This window comes from Saccoglossus kowalevskii, chromosome 21 (assembly GCF_978046115.1).
Source record: "Saccoglossus kowalevskii chromosome 21, keSacKowa6.1, whole genome shotgun sequence".
Taxonomy (NCBI): Eukaryota; Metazoa; Hemichordata; class Enteropneusta; family Harrimaniidae; genus Saccoglossus; species Saccoglossus kowalevskii.
In genome coordinates, this window is record NC_140661.1 from 13,158,148 (window position 1) to 13,181,906 (window position 23,759).

Sequence of the window (23,759 nt, forward strand, 5' to 3'; positions counted from 1 at the left end):
TCCATATGAGTGGACAAGTGAATGCGAGTCAGCTTTCCTGTTACTGAAAGAAAAGCTCACAACTGCGCCAGTTCTTGGTTATCCTGACTTCTCCCTTCCATTTATACTGCAATCAGATGCCTCCATAGATGGTCTTGGTGCAGTTTTGGTACAGGTGCAAGATGGAATAGAACGTGTTATAGCCTTTGCAAGCCGCGGACTAACCCCCTCTGAGACACGGTATCCAGCTCATAAGCTTGAGTTCTTGTGTTTGAAGTGGGCAGTGACTGATAAACTTAGAGATTACCTCTATGGGAACAGATTCACAGTTCAGACTGGCAACAATCCTCTGGTATATGCAAAGACCACAGCTAGATTAGATGCTACTGGCCAGCGATGGATATCACAGTTAGCCATGTTTGACTTTGATATTGTATACCGCTCAGGCAAAAGCAATGCTAATGCTGATGGTTTGTCAAGGATGCCAAGAGAAGACGTTGAAGAGACCTTGAGAGCAGTTAGCACAGTAATTCTGCAAAGAATGAACAATTTCTCAGAGCCTAATCTCCTGCCTCGCACCGGTGTCAACCTTGAGAGTGGGAGTCAGTCATTGCCAGACAAGTCCACTGAAGAATTGAGCGTACTTCAAAAACAAGATCCTGCCATTGAAAGAGTGCTTGCATACAAGCAAGAAAACAGAAGACCCAGTAGACGCGAGAGATCACACGAGTCTAGGGAGACTAAACTTCTTTTGAAACAGTGGGAGAGGTTATCAGTGAGGAATGGTGTGCTGTTTAGGTCAACCCAAGGTAATGAACGTGGTGAGATACAGCAGTTAGTCCTACCACAGAAGCTTAGAAGTGATGCTCTAACAAGTCTTCATAATGCCAATGGTCATTTTGGGTTTGATAGAACCATGGATTTAGTTAGATCACGATTTTATTGGCCCATGATGCAGTCTTTTGTGAAGCAATTCCTGTAAGAGATGTGTTCTGAGAAAGTCACCCACTGCTACAACCAGAGTACCGTTGGTAAATATCCGCACGACAGAATCGCTTGAACTGGTCTGCGTCGACTATTTATCACTGGAACGCTCCAAAGGTGGTTATGAAAACGTGTTGGTTGTTACTGATCACTTTTCCAGATATGCCCAGGCATATGCAACAAAAGACAAAAAAGCAAGCACTGTGGTAAAGACGTTGTGGAATAACTTCTTTTGTAATTTTGGTATCCCTAAGAGACTGCATGCTGTAGGAACTTTGAGAGTGCTTTGGTGAATGAGCTGTGTACACTTACAGGAGTACAGAAAAGCAGAAACTCACCCTATCATCCCCAGGGAAATGGAATGACAGAACGCTTCAACCATACATTGATGAACTTGCTTGGTATTCTAGATCCATCCCAGAAACTAGACTGGAAGGAGTACTTGGGAACCATGACACATGCATACAACTGCACACGCCATGACTCAACTGGCTATACTCCTTATTTTCTCATGTTTGTTCGGGCACCTCGTCTTCCTATTGATTTAGCTTTTGGTATTTGTGAGGATGAGTCTATAGGTAATGAAGTAGACTACTCTGAGTATACTGACAACCTTCGCCGTAGATTGAAGTCATCATATGCCGAGGCAATTGCTCAGGCTGATTTGTCGAGGAGCAAACAAAAGACCAATTATGATAAAAAGTCAAACAATACTTTGTTGGAGCTTCAACCTGGAGATAGAGTTTTTTTCCAAGACAAGACCCCAGTGATAGGTAGACACAAACTACATGATAAATGGGAAGCTGTGCCGTATGTAGTTGTCTCAAAAAACCCAAATCTTCCAGTGTATGTTATCAAGTGTGAAGAAGGGGAGAGAATACGTACTGTACACAGAAACCTGTTGAAGCCCTGCACTTTTCTCAGTGCAGATGAGGAAAATTGTGTAGATAGAATTGCTTTTGATGACGACAATAGTTGCAATGTGACTGAGGTTTGTCCTGTCAATGAAATAGATACTTGTGATAGTGATTCTGATGATTGTTTTGCCGTTCAGTACTTTCTTAATGATTCTTTAAGTGATCCTGGCATTTCAAAAGATATATCTGGTTTGGATTTATCCAGTAATTCACTTGATGTTCCAATTATGGCGCCAGCTGAGTTTAGAGATTCTGTTTCTGATGTTGGGCAGTTACTTGAAACTGCAGATAAAAGTCTTAATAGTTGTGATGTTTCTTGTCCTGAGCATTCTGATGAGTCGGCCTGTGAGTCTATAACTTTGGAACCCATCTTAGAAAACTCAACAGATATAATATGTCCTGATACTTCATTAAATTCTTTGCCTGATACCTCAGTTAATATTGACGAAGCTATACATGAACCTGTCCCCCCACCAAAATATTTGGTTAGTGATAAAAGTGAACCCGTAACTCCACAAGTTACTGAATCTAGACGTTACCCTAGTAGAGACAGAAGAGCCCCTGACCGACTTGTTTATTATAGCATGGCTCTAGTTTGCGAACTACTTAAACGTTGTAAAAGTTCTAGTTTGGTTGCGTAAAAAGGTATTTGGCTCGTCATATTAGCCTTGTTGAGGAAGTGTTCTTTTATACCGTTGAAGTTGTGTTGATTTGAGACTAGTTTGGTTCTTGGAACAGTGTACCATTATGTTTCATGGTCACGTATGTTATGATGAATTGTAGTTATTTGTACCTTGATATAAATTTGTGGTTGAGGGACTTCCCTGGTGTCACAGTAAGCTTTGTCATCATTCCATGTTCTTTCTATGAACACTGGTTAGGATAATTTTATCTGTAAGTCAGGCATTAATTACTGTGTGCTCAATCAATTCACTGAATTGATGAAAGAGAAGATGTGGTGCGAAAACGAAGATATTGGTATGGAAAGAAGATAAAGGATTGTGGTGTGGGAAGTAGTGCACTGAAGACTGAAGAAGAGTGTGAGTTGATGGAGGACACACCTTGGGGATATTTTGGTTTTACACCCTGTTGACCTGCATGACTAGCGCCAGTAGTGGTTGTTATTTTTTAATTTATTTATTTTTTAGTTATCAGATATTGCATTGGGTTGTTGGAACGACAAGGATGTCGTTTTTCTTCAAAACAGGGGAGGATGTGACCCAGGTTCTTTGAACCTCAAATATATCCCTTTGTTAACACTAATTGAGTTTGTTTATATCCAGAAACCTTGTGTATTCATTAACAGGGCATTTGCCTAACTATTTCGGATTAGCGCCCTCACAGGTCAATTGCACTGTCTTGCTTGTGTGACCTTTCACCTCTCTATGATCTGTTGTTACTTAGGTAAGATTTTTGTATTGACTCAAAATATCCATCGTAATCCTATCATTTAATATTGCCATCCTTATTTAATTAATATCTTGTTTGAAACATGAGCACCTTGGCATTATGCCTGTATAGTTTAGTTAGGATTGATTGTTTCTTAAATATTTACTCAAGAATTTAAATATGATATGAGTTATAGGTAAACGCGCATAGAGTCATTTTTGCTAACTTTTGTTAGAAATTTTCATGTATGACAAAGTTATGCATCCCTATTGAAAGTTGTGTCTTTCACCTCTCTATGATCTGTTGTTACTTAGGCTAAATGAAAATAAAGATCCGAGATTATTATCAGCAACCACAATTACTCGAACTCTTGTGTGTGTGTTTTTCCGTAAATTGCGTAAACACTGCACTCAAAATACGCAATTCGCTGTTCCGTCCCCCAACGCCAGTGAGACCTGTGACAGTTGTTTTCAGGATTTTTATCAAGTGAACACAGAAGAGCTGTAGTTTCTTCCATAGGCTTACGTAACACAAATGTGCGACACCAAATGACATTGTAAATAAACCGACAAAATAAAGACCGACACAAGAAGAGTCATGAGCCCACAGCTAGTATGGCCAATGTCGCATCCATCTCACCTGTCAACCAATCTGAACTCTCGTACTTTGCGTCGTCGGCACGTGCCATTCACAATTTATTTGACAACCACTTAATTGTACTATTTTTAGAAATGTCGTTTTTATGAGAAATCTGAATGATATGGGATTGAGTAAACCAGATATAACGCGCTTTGATGGGTCGAGTTTATAATCGCATATCTCTCGAGATCCTTTAAAACATAGTAGACCACGTACTAGCGTAGGAGTACATCTTATCAGTCACGGTAATTTGGTATGATATTAGTTTTGGATGAAAGAGCACATCTACTACAACGTCACAGAGGTAAACATGGTCATTGATTGGATGACAGTAGGATTTTGCTACTACCCCGGGGGTCTCTCACAAAAAGGCTGGTAACTTGAACCAAGCTTTCAAGCCGTGGAAATGTCACTCCTTAAGTCCGTAAACAGTTTATATACGTCCTATTTTCTTTCGTAGATTATACAAGCCAATATGCCATTTATAAGACTGGATTTGTTCACGCATTCTTTTTGCCAAGAACATAATACCAAATGCGTCACCTACGTATACGTGTTGAACAATTTGAAAATAGCTAATTCTACGTGCTTCTATGTGTGAGAACCCCCTCCAACGATTCAACTTCCGTGTAGCCGATTTAAAAAAAATACGAAAGGCATTAGTATCTTTGGGTGAACTGAAGATTAATTATATAGTGACCTTCCTGCCTTCCGATCTTTTTGGATGAAAACAGACAAAATCATAGTAAGGCATTTAACTATACCTTGCCCCAAACGCATAGTGCAAGTTAATTGCACCTCAGCTTCTTCGCCAACCAAGAAAACTAGAAAAGCATGATCATGATTCATAAACATATAGGTTTCGACTTGCAAAGATGCCAAACGGCTAAAATGTAAAGATACGAAAACTTATAAAATGCGCCCAACGCAAGCTCTCGCAGGCTTGCACGTTTTGTATTTTTGCATTTTAGACTTGCACGTTTTGCATTTTAATTCACAGCGTGGGGACTGTTGATAAAAGCGCCGGTTGCCAGCTCTGCGATGCTTGCATATTTTCGTAGAACGTCATCCTGGCCAAAACCCAAAACGACTAAACGTGTGAAACATGGCACTTGAAAAAATAGCCAGTTTATTTCACAAGTAATGAGCTTTCGGACTAGTAATATATCCAACATCAGAACTCACGTAGTTTTGTTTAGAAGTTACGTCTGGGGTGGATTCTGGTCAGACAATTTTCTCCAGTGTGAACTTTTCATATGGACTAATACTTTCGAGCGAAACACACTGTTGAACCTCTTAACAATCTCCGAGAACGCATGGTGGACAAAAAGAATTACTGATACATGAAACATCACTGCTTTACATACCACGGAGCGTCGTGGTCTCAATAGACCATTTCCCGCCCACCGTGAGATCTCGCGTTATGCGTAAAACAGGACGAAAGGTCATAGCGTCGTAGTGGCGTCAAAACATCGCATGGGATTCGACAAATGCGAAAATATTTTAAGGGTATACACGTTTTAATACGCATCTTTCACGCAATACGCGAGATCTCGTAGCGATCGAAAAATCTATTCGATACATATCAATATGCAATGTATACTTGCCAATATACAAAGCTTCGCCTCGGCCAACAAAGCACAAAGCTCTCTGAGATTTGGCAAATATGTATATCGACCGAGGCTGGGGATTAATATTTGTATTATTATACCGAAAAACAAAACATTTTGTAAAAGGCTGCATTTGTAAAATCTCTCCTGTCCAAGTTTTTAATGACGACATTCATTCACAAGTAGATGTTTCATCACACTTTCAAATGATTCATGTGTAGAATGAAACCCAGATGTCTGTACGATACAAAACGAGTGATAACATTGATGAAATAAATAGAAGCACTATACGTCGGTATACGACGTCAACAAATCCAGGAATACCATGCGAAAAGTTTTCTGCGCAGGCTACGTACACGATACGGCGGCTACGGTCGGAGCGACCGATCAATGTAGGCGTGTTGTTCGACGATTGTTTCCCGGTTACAAGTATTTACATAAAAGATAACCCGACACCAAAATACAGATTGCCGTTTGCGATGGAAGTTTTGTAGATCCCCAAAACGTAACAGAGCAGACGGCCAGTTTTTTTCAATTATGTCGATTGGGAGACTTTTATATATACATGTATCAACGCTGTCGCTTACAAAAAAACTACACGAATATACCCCATAACGTCGAAAACAGCTCCACCAATCGATGTATCTATAATCGAAGAATGCTAGCCACAGGGCCCAATTTGCCATAATTGCACGTCACTTTTCGGGTGCTTTGTCACATTTTAACATTGTTTGTAATGCTTCTTCTATATATGTAAACTTGTTATTCTATATATGTATACATGTTCTTCTATATATGTATACATGTTCTTCTATATATGTATACATGTTCTTCTATATATGTATACTTGTTCTTCTAAATATGTATACTTGTTCTTCTATATATGTATACTTGTTCTTCTATATATGTATACTTGTTCTTCTATATATGCATACTTGTTCTTCTATATATGCATACATGTTCTTCTATATATGCATACTTGTTCTTCTATATATGCATACTTGTTCTTCTATATATGTATACTTGTTCTTCTATATATGTATACTTGTTCTTCTATATATGTATACTTGTTCTTCTATATATGTATACTTGTTCTTCTATATATGCATACTTGTTCTTCTATATATGTATACTTGTTCTTCTATATATGCATACTTGTTCTTCTATATATGTATACTTGTTCTTCTATATATGCATACTTGTTCTTCTATATATGTATACTTGTTCTTCTATATATGCATACTTGTTCTTCTATATATGTATACTTGTTCTTCTATATATGCATACTTGTTCTTCTATATATGTATACTTGTTCTTCTATATATGCATACTTGTTCTTCTATATATGTATACTTGTTCTTCTATATATGCATACTTGTTCTTCTATATATGTATACATGTTCTTCTATATATGCATACTTGTTCTTCTATATATGCATACTTGTTCTTCTATATATGTATACTTGTTCTTCTATATATGTATACTTGTTCTTCTATATATGTATACTTGTTCTTCTATATATGTATACTTGTTCTTCTATATATGTATACTTGTTCTTCTATATATGTATACTTGTTCTTCCATATATGCATACTTGTTCTTCTATATATGTATACTTGTTCTTCTATATATGTATACTTGTTCTTCTATATATGCATACTTGTTCTTCTATATATGTATACTTGTTCTTCTATATATGCATACTTGTTCTTCTATATATGTATACTTGTTCTTCTATATATGCATACTTGTTCTTCTATATATGTATACTTGTTCTTCTATATATGTATACTTGTTCTTCTATATATGCATACTTGTTCTTCTATATATGTATACTTGTTCTTCTATATATGCATACTTGTTCTTCTATATATGTATACTTGTTCTTCTATATATGCATACTTGTTCTTCTATATATGTATACTTGTTCTTCTATATATGCATACTTGTTCTTCTATATATGCATACTTGTTCTTCTATATATGTATACATGTTCTTCTATATATGTATACTTGTTCTTCTATATATGCATACTTGTTCTTCTATATATGCATACTTGTTCTTCTATATATGTATACTTGTTCTTCTATATATGTATACTTGTTCTTCTATATATGTATACTTGTTCTTCTATATATGTATACTTGTTCTTCTATATATGTATACTTGTTCTTCTATATATGTATATTTGTTCTTCTATATATGCATACTTGTTCTTCTATATATGCATACTTGTTCTTCTATATATGCATACTTGTTCTTCTATATATGCATACTTGTTCTTCTATATATGTATACATGTTCTTCTATATATGTATACTTGTTCTTCTATATATGTATACATGTTCTTCTATATATGTATACATGTTCTTCTATATATGTATACTTGTTCTTCTAAATATGTATACTTGTTCTTCTATATATGTATACTTGTTCTTCTATATATGTATACTTGTTCTTCTATATATGCATACTTGTTCTTCTATATATGCATACTTGTTCTTCTATATATGCATACTTGTTCTTCTATATATGCATACTTGTTCTTCTATATATGTATACATGTTCTTCTATATATGTATACTTGTTCTTCTATATATGTATACATGTTCTTCTATATATGTATACATGTTCTTCTATATATGTATACTTGTTCTTCTATATATGCATACTTGTTCTTCTATATATGCATACTTGTTCTTCTATATATGTATACTTGTTCTTCTATATATGTATACTTGTTCTTCTATATATGCATACTTGTTCTTCTATATATGCATACAACAGTATTTTCTGGCAACATGGAATTATTATGCCCATGAATAATTCTCTTCGCTTCTTTTCTTGGGCCACTTAGGTGATAATTGTGATAACTCGAAGATAATATTATCTTTTCTTTTTTGGAGAATACCGAGGGATAACATTATCTTCGTTCTTGGGACAACTCAGGGAGAATATTGTCCCTTCATTTTTTGGAACCAATCGGGAAAAATATTATCTCCCTTTTTGTTGGGGCCACTCAGGGATAATATAATTCCTTCATTATTGTATGTTACAATTACTCTATATGTATTACTTGTTTTGTTTTTTTGTTTTTATACGCATTCTAATATATTAAATAGTATTTATTATACATCTGTCACCGTAACGCCATAAGTTACAGCGTGCCGTAATTTTGCGGTATTTTACGGGGTATTTTCATCCTACCATATTAGGAAATGCGAATTCCATATATGGAATGATAACGCGCGTAGGCGTCCTCTAATAATAAAAACAAACATGGCTGCCACCAGGGTTTGACCGAACTCCATACAAAGAAGTTCGCTGATTCTATTCTAAACTTTTTAGATTTCGACATTCCCATGATGTATCTTTGGTAGGAAAAGTAATAATGTTATTACGAAGATACCTCAAAGTATGCACTCAGACAGTACGCTGTCGCATCGACCTCCGCTGCGCGTCGGTCGATACTGCCGCTGTACTGTCTTCGTGCATACTTTGAGGTATCTTCGTAATAACCTTATAGTATTGTATATTGAAAAGTATAAGTTATGCAGTAAATACGAACCAAATAAGACAGTCATAGCGATATATGTTAAACAAATTAAGAGAAATTTATATCCACGGAACATTTTAGTGAACATTTAGTAAAATGTAAATTGACTGTAAAGTGGCTGCAATTGCGCCGGAATTTGTTACCCGTGTTCGGGTTTCAGAACTATATTTTTGTACACACTGAAAAGTACAGTGGTATTAGGGGTTGACCAATACACATTCGTGGGTAGTTGAAAAACTAACGCCAATTATTGTTTTCATTTACTTTTATTATAACTATTTGTTTTTCTCGTTTTCCCTGTAAATATTCCTTCAACATTTGTTTGTGTGATTTTATTTTTATTTGTTCCTTCAAAAATCTACCCTAGATTCTAACGGTTAATCCCTTAGTCTCCGTATTCGTATTCCCAAATAAACTCATAGTGCTCTGTATTCCAAACTCAATGGGAATCAGTTCACACAATGACGCTGTATATACTGATAATTACTAGTATATGATTGATATACGTCATCCGTGTAATCAGATTACAAACCATAAATACACGGATACAGTCAAACCGAAATAATCCTTTCATCACGTTCTATATAGAATTACCCTGGGTCACTTAGTTATAAAACGTCGTTTTTTTAATGCAATTCCCGATCCCAGAATTACTGACAGGCGCGATGTAGTTTTTTTAGGGTGCGTAGCCAATCTAGTAACAGGCGAAGGTGGTGACACAAATATAAAAAGGCAACAGAACGATAAACAGGCAAACCCGGCAGAAGTCAGTGGCATATTTGAAACATTTTTTGTGTGTGAAAATATAGCGGAGTGAGAGGGGACAGCTAGAGAAAATATATAGGACAGCTGAGAAACATGCATTACCAGTTGAAACAATTTGTTTTTGCTGAGAACTGAAAAAGAGATGGTACGTGTGTGTTTCGCCGAGTAAATATGACCGTGATATAGGTTTTCAACTCAAAAAATACCCTCCAAAATGTGAAAATATTACGCCAAGAACAATTTGCATGTTCGTTTTTCTCCGGCTTAGCCTGAACTGCCCTACCTTCCGGTGTCTAAGTTGTGACCCCAGGTAACCCTTTATGCGCAAGCGCAAACGCTATCAATTCGGTTATAGGGAATTTATAAATTCCATGGTCTTTAAGAAGCGTGTCGTATTTACACAAGAATAGCAAGTTTTTTTTTATGATGAAAATATGTATGTTTGAAGTTTGTACACTTTTAAAGTTCATTTTGTTGCATCGTTGTCATTTGTCTGCTGCCAATCACGTTGAAGATATACCCATTGTCCAGACTGACTGAATGAGTGAGTGATTGTGTGTGTGTCTGTGTGTGAGTGAGCGAGTGATTGTGTGTGTGAGTGATTGTGTGTGTGAGTGAGTGTGTGATTGTGTGTGTGAGTGAGTAAGTGAGTGGATGAATGAGTGAGTGAGTGAGTAAACTCGCCTATTTTGGCTTAGATCGGCGAATTATTCATGGAATATTATAAGAATAGCATCAACAACAGTACAACTTATAATAAATTCATACGACCAAAATTTAAAGCTGCAATATTCATTCGACGAATTATCATCCACGCAGTAATATTCAGTTATAAATCCTACCAACTCGATTACAAGTCAGAACTCCCCGGAAATGGAGCCGTAAAAATCGATTCATTTCTCATTTCCAAAACCCAATGGTTCTGATTCAACGAGTTACAGAGCCCCACTGGACTAACAAGTGACAATATAATTTCAAGAGCATTTGAATAAATAAACCTCGCAAATCATTCCATAGCATGTTTCAATCTTTTATTGTACCACGCGCTTCCGCCAAGGTATTCTCCAAGTTAGTTATTTTTATTATATTAATTAAGTTTAGCCTTCATTTTAACAGTAGTGTTCCTTTCATAAAACACATAGTTATGCAAATGTTATGCACCTTTAGTTGATAGTACGTATCTGTAATCCATTGCTCATGCGTGTAGTTCATCGTTTCACATCATGAATTTTAGTAGTGTTTTGTACCACATCAGTAAAACAGGTAGATAATGACTTGGTGTGTACTGCAATTTTACAATACTACAAAATTCATTTTGCCCAAATCAAAATTATTATTACTAAAAATCTCATCGAACGTCACGACAACAAAGAAGTCTGTCAAAATACGGACGGCGACTGATTTAAAAATACACTCTACAAAAATAGCATGGTTTATTACTTTTGGTCTCCCCAGTCTCGTGAATATTAACACGATGTTATTTTTTTAATTCCCTTAACAATTTTCCCGGCGAAACTGCTAATATGACGCAAACCCACGCCCGAATAGTATAACACCATAATCTAAATTATAATATGTGGTCTAGAAGTGTCCGACTGAAATGGATGTTTTCGTTTCAGGTTTTTTTAGAATTGATTTATTGGTTATCATAAACAAAAAGAAGGGATAGAAAGACATTTATTTCAAAATCAGACTCCTGCGGACAGAATACACAATGTATTCGTATACATCATATGCAAATTTCTGTTCTGAATGCCTTGTCTAACGTGGAGGGCGAACGTCGTGTTCGATACGGGCCTCATCATGGCCCAATGCTTGTGCACGTGTGTGAAATATGTTTGTTTACGCAAATAATTGTGTACACGCTTCGTGACTGTGACGAAGGTGGCGCGCTGCGCGACTACCGCGGCGTTTTAACAGTTAATAACACGCGGCTTATTTCTAATATGCAGAGCCATATATTAAAGCTGGTTGAATATTATCTAGTAAATATAAATCTGATTGGGGTATATTAAAAGATAGACGTGTTAAGACACTGCTAGTTAACACTAATATTTGGTACCAAATTTAATTCAATAAAACGGACTCGGACCCAATCTGATTAAATTAGCGTTATTTCGTTGTTTCTTTCCCGTTTCATTATTTTTTGGTGTCACTTTATTTTCCTCACTTACCGCAAAATCGCCGAGAGGTTTCGCGATCAGAGGGGACAAATAAACGAAATAACCTCACAAAGATCTTATTTTAATCAGATTGACCTATTGAGTACCCCTCTCCCGGGGGCATACAGTGCCTTGGACCAGCTGTTTATTTCAGTATGCCCCACACGTACTAGTCTCACACACACATGGCAACAAGACGAACACATACTTTTAAAAGCATAGCAATCAATGGATGTTTTCGTATATCCTCGCTTTCTTCAACTTGTCACGATTTCTATTTTGTCATCCTTTCGGCACGCAATCCTATAGCTGTACAACCGGAATCTTAACGGCCAGACTTTTAAATCTGCACGATGCCCAGGAACTAAGCAGGAATGTGACAAGAATAGGCAGTGAAAATGCTCGTTCATGGACACTCAACCTAAAATTATTAGGAGTACAATTTATCGCGCAATTATGAATTTAGACAAAAGTCATCTTCGTTGTTTTTAGCACAGTATAAAAATGGACAAATTTACCAAAAAAAATAATATTCACCACAATCTGGTGATTATCTACGAGAACCATGAGTATTCATCTTATAACTTTGTGTGTTTGTTTTCTACATGAGCTATGTTAAGAGTTATTTACCATACATGAACTATTGGTGAATATATTTTAGACGATAATGATAATTTGTGTTTGTCCCGCCTCATTAATGCTCCATTCTCTCCAGTCGCCGCGTCTATTGTTCCACTATCCATACAGCCACAGTGTTTGAAACAGTGAAGGGGCGTGAATGACAGAGAATGGAACTTGTTTTATAGGTTTCACACCACGATTACAAGTTGTATCAAGGCGCTGAGCAAAGTAAACACGAATATGAATCCCCTCCATTCTGACATTCCAAACTGTTTAATTTTATATGACACTAGAGGGCTGGTTTGTGATTCGAATTTCAGCAGAAAGCAGTTTGCATGGCCAACCTTTTTATTTATTTATATGTTGTTGTTTTTTTTTAAACAAATCAACTTTTTCATGTGCCACGAAATTTAATTATAATATCAGACTCTATATACTACGTCAATGGCGATGATAATAGTGCGGGCAGCGTCGATTTGTTGTGCCGACATTGTAACCACCGCTACCTTGTATTGCAGTTAACGTGGGCGCCCGTATTTTGATGTTCTGACATTGTTGCTGTATGCGCGAATGAATACAATACTTCTTAATATTGCAGATATTAATTTGACGGAAAAAATAAAAGAGACATTTATTAAATTAATTACATTTGACAGTAATTCGGTACGTGCACAGTAAAGCGAGCATGTGTAGGCGGTGTTTTAATTGTATAGTCTCAGTGGACGAAGTAACAATATACAAAGGAGTTCAACAAACGAATGTATTTTCTCGGACATTCGTTGACACATATGTTTTATATTATAATGACATCACGTTCTTCAATGTTGTGGCAACTCAGCTGTACAACATTCGGGTAATGGTTATTCTGGATAATCGAGTGGGCGGGGGTGTCACCTTGCTAACTATATATTTACTCAAACTATATTTTCGCACGATTTGGAGCCAAATAATAGCTTAAATTTCTTTTGAAATCGAAACGTGGTTTGTCGCACAGTTCCCGCTAGTCATATTTTTGTTTTAATCCAAACTCCAATATCGTAAACATCGTGCGCTCAGGTTTAGCAGAACAAAGTAAGGCCTGTCCTGCCACATCTAAATATTGCCCAGGGCTGAATTTGCTAGTAGTTTGTAATATAATCGTGTAGTACTTAACATCATCACGTGATCACACTGGCGTCATCGCAGAATGTCACTTGTACACAAAAATGAGTAACCCTATATTATAATACTTAGAAAAGGAGTTAATTAAATATAAACGTGTGAATAACTCGTCTGATTTGAGAAGAACACGTTAAATACCCGGATGAAGGCGTCCAGCTGTATACGGCATATATACGTATGTAATATTAGACAGATGGTATTAGCTCTTCCTCGTATAAAAAAAACAACTCTCAAATGTCACGTGTGAAATTGCGCAGTGCAATGCAATACAACGAACTGTCGCGCGTGCGCGTGATAACGTGAAAACTTACGAGTATGTATACCTTCATATACGTATGGGGCGTTGTGTCGTCACCGGAAGCGCTGTCCCAGCACAAACCTGTGTCATATGACGCCTTACTAGCCGATTTTGGCTAAAATTCCGCTCCGCCGCCTCTTTACAACAGTGTTTATACGCGGAACTTGATATTGCTTTTTACAATTTGGGTTGCCTTTTAATCACATATTTTTGTGAAATATTGTTTATTTAGTGAAATATTATTGTCATACATAATTCAATTTTTGAAACAACAGAAACTAACACATAATAACGATAATAAAATTTGTGTTTGAAGTTCGAAAGTAGTTGCGTTATTTCCGGTTTCAACTAGTTCGAAAATAGAACGTCCTTGAGCGCAAGTAAATCACACGTGGAACGCCTTCCGAACCAGACATTAGCAGCGTAAACTTATTGCAAATTTGTCCAATTTTGGGGCCAGTATGTCCTTACAATATTTCTAAGTTTTATTTATCGTTTTTTAGTAAACATGCCCCTGAAACGATTTGATATACCCGTAAAATACGTGCCGGCCGACGATTCACTTCTAAACATTCGAAATTTCGAATAAACTCCCGACACACCTTGCGCAATATGCGTCAGATCGGTGTTGAAAGAACGCCGACCTGCAGCGTCAATGCGTATGGGGGCCTTATCAAACGCACGTGGTCGCGACCGCGACGAAGACCACCACCGGAAGGGAGGTGACGCAATCCTCGAATAGTATGGCTGCTGCGTCTGGTAATTTGCAATGAGACAAAAATTACTTGAGGGGGGCACGAAATAGACTAATCAATGGGAGTGGACCACTTTCAATAGTATTATGATGTACTCAGAGACACATGGGTACTCTGACTAGTCCTTTGTAATGTTCTCAAATTTGTTTTTTTCATAAATTGTAATCATTGAGTGAATTTGAAGAAGAATTACGTATTCACATTTTTATGCCTGAACGCAGTATTAACTGTCAGTATTATCAGACCTAGTTACTAAATATTTGATCACTTGATAGGTTAGGCTCAGAGAATCATACATTTTTAACGAAACACGCAGATTGCTTCAGTTTCATCGCATCATACTTCGGCCACTTGTCGCGGATCACCGGCTTCAACAAAGTCGATCCGTGTGACGTTATATTTTCAAAATTCATCTTCTTTAAAATGAATAAATCATCTCTAAAAAGAGTTTCCGGATACTACTAATTTCAGAAATGTTCCCTACTCGCTGTGTGTCACTGAAAACACGCAGGAATTGTCCGAAATACTCAAACATACATAATTCAGAGAAGGTCAAGATTCCCGGAGGAGAGTGTTACCAAGCAACTAGATCATTATACGCTAATATGTGCTAATTTTAGCAAGGAACTTCAAGTGATCAGGGAAATGTGAATGTATTTAGAAGATGCATGATACGTAACGCATTTCTAAAGGCGATACAGGCCGTTTTGCTACCTTTGTTAAAAGTGTTAGTAGTATAGTAGCATCACTACATTTCAAACAGCAAACTTCAAGTTGATTTTACAAAAGGTCGTTTTCATGAAAAAAAAAAAATGTCCTTTTCGTCCGGAACTGACCGTGACGTAATTTTACCAACAATTTTAACGTTATTTCACTCCAAAAAACATGATGATATTAAAATTAATGAATACTACCAAAACCACAAACTTGTTCTCTTGTTTTTAGAAATGTTTATGAAGTTCAATTCAAACTGAAACTTGGCCGATATAATAACATTGTTTGCCCACGTGACTTGAAGCCAATCATGCGACCATGTACGTACTACCACGTCCATGATAGTACGTCCATGATGCGCCTGACTCCTCTCCCACATGCCAGGTGTCGTTGCGCATTGTGTTCTTTGATTGGTTGATTGGAACAAAAGAACGAATTCGCCGGAATACCAGAGGCGACGCGCATTATAACGCAGTTCAAAATCGTTGGCAAAAATCAAACGGGGAGTCTGTCAGTGTACTGTGTCGCGCTTGTCAATGCCGTCAGATATTTTAAATGATAGTTTAAAAAAAAAAACAATCATCAATTATCATGCAAGTGCATAATATTAAAGCGGGGAGTCGTCACCTGCGCATGCGTCAGGTGGCCATGAGCCTTTGCGTTTTTAGCGTGTGTTGTTATCGTCGCTTGTGACTCAATTCCCGCGCGTGCGCAGGTGGCGACCCTCTCGCTTTAAACTCGTTATTCCACGGTCCTGGCTGATTGTGTTCTTTTTTAAAATGATTTTAGTAATATATTTTCGTACGTTTTTACAAAATATTGGGTTTCACATAAAACCGGAAGCATTGTGTCTCACGTGACGCATTTTGGGTAGGCGATGAGTGATAACAAATGTCAGTTCATGATCATAGCATTTCAAAGTCTTACTCTTTTAAAATTAATTCCATAATTGTCAAAATTAATCACAGATTTGTCATAATCCATTTGCACCTCAATGCAGGCGTAAATAACCTGACATCTAGTAAAGACATTTTATTACTCATCAAATATTTATTCTGATTTAAATATTAAATTAAATGATGTGTAAGCACATATATATTGGATTACGGTGTTGACATCCATAAAGAGCATTGACCACAATTATTTCGTCAATAATGGAACGACGTATTTCCAATTTATTTATTAGGAGTTCTGTAATTATTTATTTGTCCAAAGATTGAAAACTTTCAAACTCGCCCATTCGCTCCACGACTCCATTATTTATTTATTTTAGAATAGACCATTTTCCGTTCACTGCGAGAATCACGCGTTATGCGTGAAATCGAACGTAAAAACAGGACAAACAAAGGTCATGGCGTTGTAGTGGCGTCAAACATCGCGTGGGATTCGACAAACGCGAAAGTATTTTGGGGACATTTCCATGCTTAACAATGTGCTGTCCAGATTTGATGATAGACAATTTCAATTAAGTGAGGGTATTCGGAAGCAATATTCCTCTGTCGAAGATCGGCCGGTCGGTGTGAGCTACGAAATAAAGAAATTCGAGTTCAAAATCAAATCGTTCGATTTTTGCGGCAGACGTTCGACGCGCGTCTTTCATGCATCTCGCGAGATCTCGCAATTGTACGGAAAATCACCAATTCACGTAGTGCTATTAAGGTTTGACTACTACTACTATTTTTCACATTTTGACAAGTAGTCAAGCGAAAATTGTGTTCATTTGATCCAAAACGTATACGCACATAATATGGTTTTCAATTGGTTAATAAGTACCACGTGATATATATGACGCAATATACAACGGTTAATTTGCATGCAGTTGAACGATATCATTTCTTTTTGTTGATAAGCGTAATTTAAATTTTTTGCAATTAATTAATTAAAATAGGTTAATGTTTCGTGCGTATTTGCATGTCAATCCCACACGTCAACCTTGTTGTTACGCTTGCACGCTTTTTTTCTGAAGCTTTCGGTAAATGTAAACCGCCTCACAATTACAATAATTTGTATTGCACACCGATTCTGAAATCCTCAGTACGAGATGAACACATAATTCAAATATGTACACTATGTCTAATGTATTAGCATTTTATTTTTTGTCAATTGAACGGTAAATTAGACGAATATGACAATGGGCGTAGCCATTATTAAATTCGTATGGGGGTGGCAGCTTGTTGGCGGGTTGGTGGGTTTTTGTTTAATGCATCACCTTGTAAAAGGTGAATTGCGAGAAGAAATATTGTCTGTGCGAATGTGTTCAAAGAGAAACGAAAAAAAAAAAGATTTACCGTTGAAATGCCTGAAAAATATCTCACGTGAAGTGCGCCAATAATAGGTGTGCGTACCTCGCCCACCTCCATCACAACGAAATCATCTTGTAATGGTACACATCTTCCTGGGTTGCCATGGTTACCGTGCCAAGGGCTTTGATTTGCGTCATGGCTTTGCGGTGACATCATCACAACGCAGTCTTGTTTAAGAGAAGCGGATTGCACAGGCTATACCGTCTTCGATTCTGCACTCAGCGTGGGAGTCTACTTTTTTTTCTGTCCTGTCACCGTCCGCGCCTTCTTGGCGGGAAACATGCTTCGTATGGTACTGGTTCTTTTGCTGGTCGTTCTCCTCGCGAGAAACGGCGATGCAAGTGAGTAATAAGACATAAATTCTTTGCTTTTCACAGTCGTCACTGCAACACCTCCCGCATGCCTCCGTCGCATCTCCCCCGTATTCAGCACCGCTCATGCGATGATGAGTACATCGCGTTTGGGTAATTGCTGACCATTACTCAGTCATTTTTTCAAAAATAAAACCCGAAATTAAATTTACAGTGCTCATTTTTTTTTTTAAATGCTAATCGGTGTTTTGTTATATCGCATACTACCGGGAATTTATTATTCATATCGTAGTTGTGATGTCGCAACAGCAAGGAAGTGATGGAAACGTGAACCGACTTGAAATGATGTTTTCTTCGGCAACGATGCGCCGACTCACACAATGAAATATACACGTTTTACGCGTAATGACACATATAAATGAAGTAACATATTAAAATGCTTTAGTGGGGCTGTATGCAATTTAACCATTGACTTAATTAGTTGAATAATCATAGAAAATATATTAATACGAACAACTATACTATTAAAATTATTGATCTGATGAATAATAATATAGTACACATACATACCGAGACTAACAAAAAAACGAACACTGAAACTATTCTACTAGTATTGCTACATGCTTTATTTTGACTCAATTCTCGTTCAAGTTCGTACGTATGTCACCACATCACATTGATCATGATAAAGCATTAAGTGATCATGAGTCTGTCGCGGTTCTTCATACTCCTCTTTATTTGTTTAAGCTCACTTCATCGTTTTTTTTTATTTGAATTTCTTATCAGTATGCATGCGCGCGCACTGTCCACGAAACAACAAAGATGAAAAATGTGGACGACAATTCAATAAATGTCATATATTAATAATCAATAAGAACAGTTGGTCGCAGCAGCCTCGTTCCGTTTTTTTTTTTTTTTTTTTTTTTTTTTTTGTATTCGTTGCATGTTGGTTATTTAATTAAGCTTAGAAAGTTAATTATTTGTAGCGTAACGTGCGCAGCTGTCACTTAGTAGCGTCGCACCCCCAACAAAAATAAAACCTCACTCAATACGCCAAACGTGTCGATTTCTTCAAGCGATATATTCTCCCTTTAGACAACATGAATGTGTTATTTGAACAGCAAGGCGGCTTACAGGAAATGGAGATTATCTCAAAGTTAAGAGATATTTTCCTCATTAGTATTCATTACAGTGCTTATTTTTTAAAAATAAATTGTCTACGTGTGAGCAAATTAAGAGAAATCTTCCAATCAGGAGACTTTTACCCTATTCCCCGGTATTAAAAAAACAAAATAAATACATTATCAACCCATCCCCCAAAATAGACGTAAATTTTTGGCTGTTCTGAATGCACACAATCCTCTCAAATTGCACATCAAAAAATGTTCCTGTCTCGAGGGAGTATCTCTTGATTTAGAGCACTCTGTGTCGAGACCTACATTTCGTACGGTAAATTCTCCCGATTTGAGTGAAAATTGAAGTAATCAGTCTGGAAAATAAAACATCTCTGTCTTAGGACAAAATAGCGTGCCGCAAAAAATAAAAATAAAAATTAAATAAATAAATAAATAAATGAAAACAGGAGCAAATTAAATCACAGAGGAATTGACGAGAAGTGTATATCTCCATTGACATGTCAAATTGTATATTTCATATCAATCTATGCAAGAGTGGCCGATAAGAGCTCCGCTAATGCTCGTTCCATGGATAAAAATACAATTTGAATATCGATAAACAGTTCCCGCCTTTGTTCGTTATATTCTGTTGAAAATAAGCGAGAACGCTGTTTTTTTTTGTACGGAGATTGTGTTTTAAATAAATATTTATACACATGTGCGTGTATTAATAATATTATAAATACACGAATTTGGTGTAAATACTTTGTCATCTCCAACGCATAGTATATTCAGTGAATCATCTCATGTCCATCTATACAAGCCAATATTTATAATGGTTTGTGAATAGTAAACGTAGCGAATAGTTAATCAAATTGCTCAGGATATCGACATACGTTTGTAGTGGTCGTAATACCAAAACTAACGGGGTTTTTTTAAGTAGAATTTCAAGAGGTTGTAGCTATGGAGATTACGATTACGTAATAATATATCTGAAATCCTTGGGAATTCGTTTATCCACATCGGTCTAAAATATGAAAATAAAATATTAGACTCAACGATTTTGAAAACTTGCCGATTCCAAGTGCACCATAATATTGTTTCCCACTTCGTCGTACCGTCAAGGTCGATTAATCATAAATAACTTTCTATTTTGGTTGAGAATGCTTGCTTTGTGAATATTATCGATTTTTTTTAGTTTCATTCTCGTTTTTTGTGTTATTTACAAATACCTGGACAATATTGGTATTAACTTCTTACATTGACATTGAAGACCCTATACTCTGAGACATTCCCGTATTGACCTTTCGTGCAATATCCACATGTTCTTCAAATACTAATCTTTTTTTAAAGCTGTCTTCACCGACTGCTCAACGCATAATGATGAGGTACTTTCTTAAACACAGAACTCATCGATCACTCACTCACTTTCTCTCTCAATCGACATTAGTTTAATAACGACAACTACCGTCATGATAGAAAGGTAGAGATATAGCGATACTGCAGTGTAGCGACATACGATATGACGGCGCACTTGAAAGCTATTAAATTAAAATGAGAATGAATGAAATATTGCACCGATCAAACGATACACCGAGTTGGTTACGTTTTACTGATGCTCTAAGGCACAGAGCACTAAGGAGCCGGCGCGTAACGACCACGGCATATAGCACTGCGGCGACAACTACATCAAGGCGTGAGGCGAGGTGGCAGAGGCAGACACGAATGTAATTCGCAAAACAAACTTTTTACAATAGATCGCTTGTATTTCAGGCGAGTTTAAAGATTAACAAAATATATCAGAAAAAAAGCAGTATATGTTACGACAGTTTTCAAAAATGGTTGACTGGGACTGCGCAGCAGCAGGGTCAACTTCTCTGGAGCTGCCGTTACCAAAGTCATGTTAGGGACATATACTGTTTTTTACTCTTCATTTAATTTGTTGTTATTCACTTTATTAGTTTTAACGTGTACGTGCACTAGCTATGCATTTTAATACTTAAAATGGATACATAATGATTTAGTTATAGTTTCTAATTAATTACGTAGATTTGGTACAATGCGAGGCCTATAACGCCGATGAATAGTTTCTTTATCAGTAATATTAATCACCGTATAGGTGTAGTTCACGATAGGTCGCCGATATGATAAGTTTCTCTCAGTAGTCATCAAACACAACCTACTAATAGATTATGTTACGACTACAATGAACTATTGCAAGTTTAAGTGTCAGTTACAACGTCACGTCTGCGATTAGTACACCACCAACAATACCAGGCAGAAATCTGCATACATGTATCCATGGTAACACTAGTATATTCATCACGAACTCTATTTAATATTGCAGCGGAGTCTTTGTAGTTTTCTACGATGAGAGCAGTGAATTGTATACTTTTAACTCATTGTTAAAGCGCGGTGGTCATCGCGCATCGCGTGTTCGAACTTCATGTAAATAAACAATGTATTTTACTCGCGTTGTATACGTCGCTATGAGTCCCATATCGAACAGGACGCGGCACGACGACTGCCGCCCTTTAATTGCGTCCCTTTTATCGCATTTCTCACTAGCTGGTTAGCGCGGAAGCCTGATTGACTGGTTGAAATGATATAGGTTCTTCACATATATTTTTTAAAATAACTCGATGTACCACTTGTAATATAAAGCAATTTTAAATTTCGATAATTTACACTTCTCATCACTCGATATTAAAATATATGGTTTTGTCCATCGCATATTGACATCACACGTGGGTTTTCAAATCCATCACTTTCACCCCCTTTTATGGTAATTTACATATAATATTGTGAGTTCAAGTCAAGGGCAGAGTAACGTACACCCCCTAAGTAAATGTTTAAAATGCGTTGCCAGGCAGATACAAAGATGCAATTTGATATAGATTATTTATTGCACAATTCAGCCCTTTCTAATAGAGTATTCAGCGTTGCATTTGCAAATACCATAGAAAAAAAAAAACATTTTTTTCCAAGATCATGTCAATTTTATTTGCGTGTGTGCAAATAAAAAAAATGGTCGTCGCTTGTCTCGTCAACATTTAAAACAATCTAAGTGGTGGAGTCAATAAATAATAGAGGACTTACCGTGAAAAACAACTATATACGCCTTTATCATTATTTGTTTATAATATAGTTAAATTATTTTATTCGCCTCTGATACCTGGAATAAAATGTCACAATTAACATTGCGAGATTGTATCGCGATAATTACATATTTCACAGTGGTCCATTTCCAACCAATTCCACGTTCATTGTGGGTTTTTTATTTTTAAGTTTATTGCTGGCGTATCTATGACAACCAACTCGTGTGTACTTGTTATCGTCTTGCTTAATTTAGTATTGAAAATTTCGTGTGACATAAGTCCCAACAACTATTTACTGAGTGTCATTTAGGTAAGCAAGCCTCTTTGTCACAGTCGTGACGAATACAACTAATAACCAGTTAAAATATTATATACAAATGCCTACATTATAATTAACGTTAGATCGAATAGTTTAGAAGAATAACACCATTGTGTAAGTATGCAATAATTACGTCGTGAAAAATATCCGTATTAAACATTCACTGAAACATGGATAAATGTGGTAATGTTCTCAACACAAAATTGGTTGTCATTTCAATTAAGTTTGCGCGACTGAAAGGATTCACTGTCTAGTAGATTCCTATTATAATACACGGTTAGAAAGAAATGGTTGGTGCATTTAAAAATAACTCCCGGACGGAAGTGCATTCCCGCGTTGCAGCTGTAAAAATCGTGCTCGCTTTTAGCCCATTGCAAGAATCCATTTGCATTCTGGCTATACTGAGATAGGAATATAAACATGTACTAATGAAGAAACGGGTAAATGTAGGTATATATCACAGGGGGTATATAACCAGAGGTATATATCATAGAGGTATATATAACCAGAGGTATATATCATAGGGGTATATATAACCAGAGGTATATATCATAGAGGTATATATATAACCAGAGGTATATATCATAGGGGTATATATAACCGGAGGTATATATCATAGGGGTATATATAACCAGAGGTATATATCATAGAGGTATATATATAACCAGAGGTATATATCATAGGGGTATATATAACCGGAGGTATATATCATAGGGGTGTATATAACCAGAGATATATCATACAGGTATATATAACTAGAGGTATATATCATAAAGGTTTAAATAACCAGTTCTATATACCAGATGCATGGGTAATCAGAAGTATGTAGCATATAGGCACATAATCGGAGGTCTATATTCTCAGTGTACACCATAGAGAGTTATATATGGAGGTACATATAATCGGATGAGTCAAAGGTAACAAAATCTCAAGAAATACACCAAGGAATTGTGATACGCCGGTGTGTATACTATAGACTTGTTGTTGTGTAATAAGACGCCTCTTAACCATTTCTCTGCCATTAACTATTGTCACCTTCTGCGAAGTAGTCTTACAAAAAAT

General features: G+C 36.6%; 1 protein-coding gene across 1 annotated transcript in view; it reads left to right on the plus strand.

Annotated features, from left to right (window-relative positions):
- Positions 1–18,005: 18,005 nt before the first annotated feature.
- LOC100375880 (uncharacterized) overlaps positions 18,006–23,759 on the plus strand; it is a 55,968-nt gene continuing 50,214 nt past the window's right edge. The window contains exon 1 of the mRNA XM_085495338.1: positions 18,006–18,195. Within this exon, the coding sequence (XP_085351464.1) occupies positions 18,135–18,195 (61 nt within the window). The 5' untranslated portion in view covers positions 18,006–18,134. The remainder of the gene's footprint in view (positions 18,196–23,759) is intronic.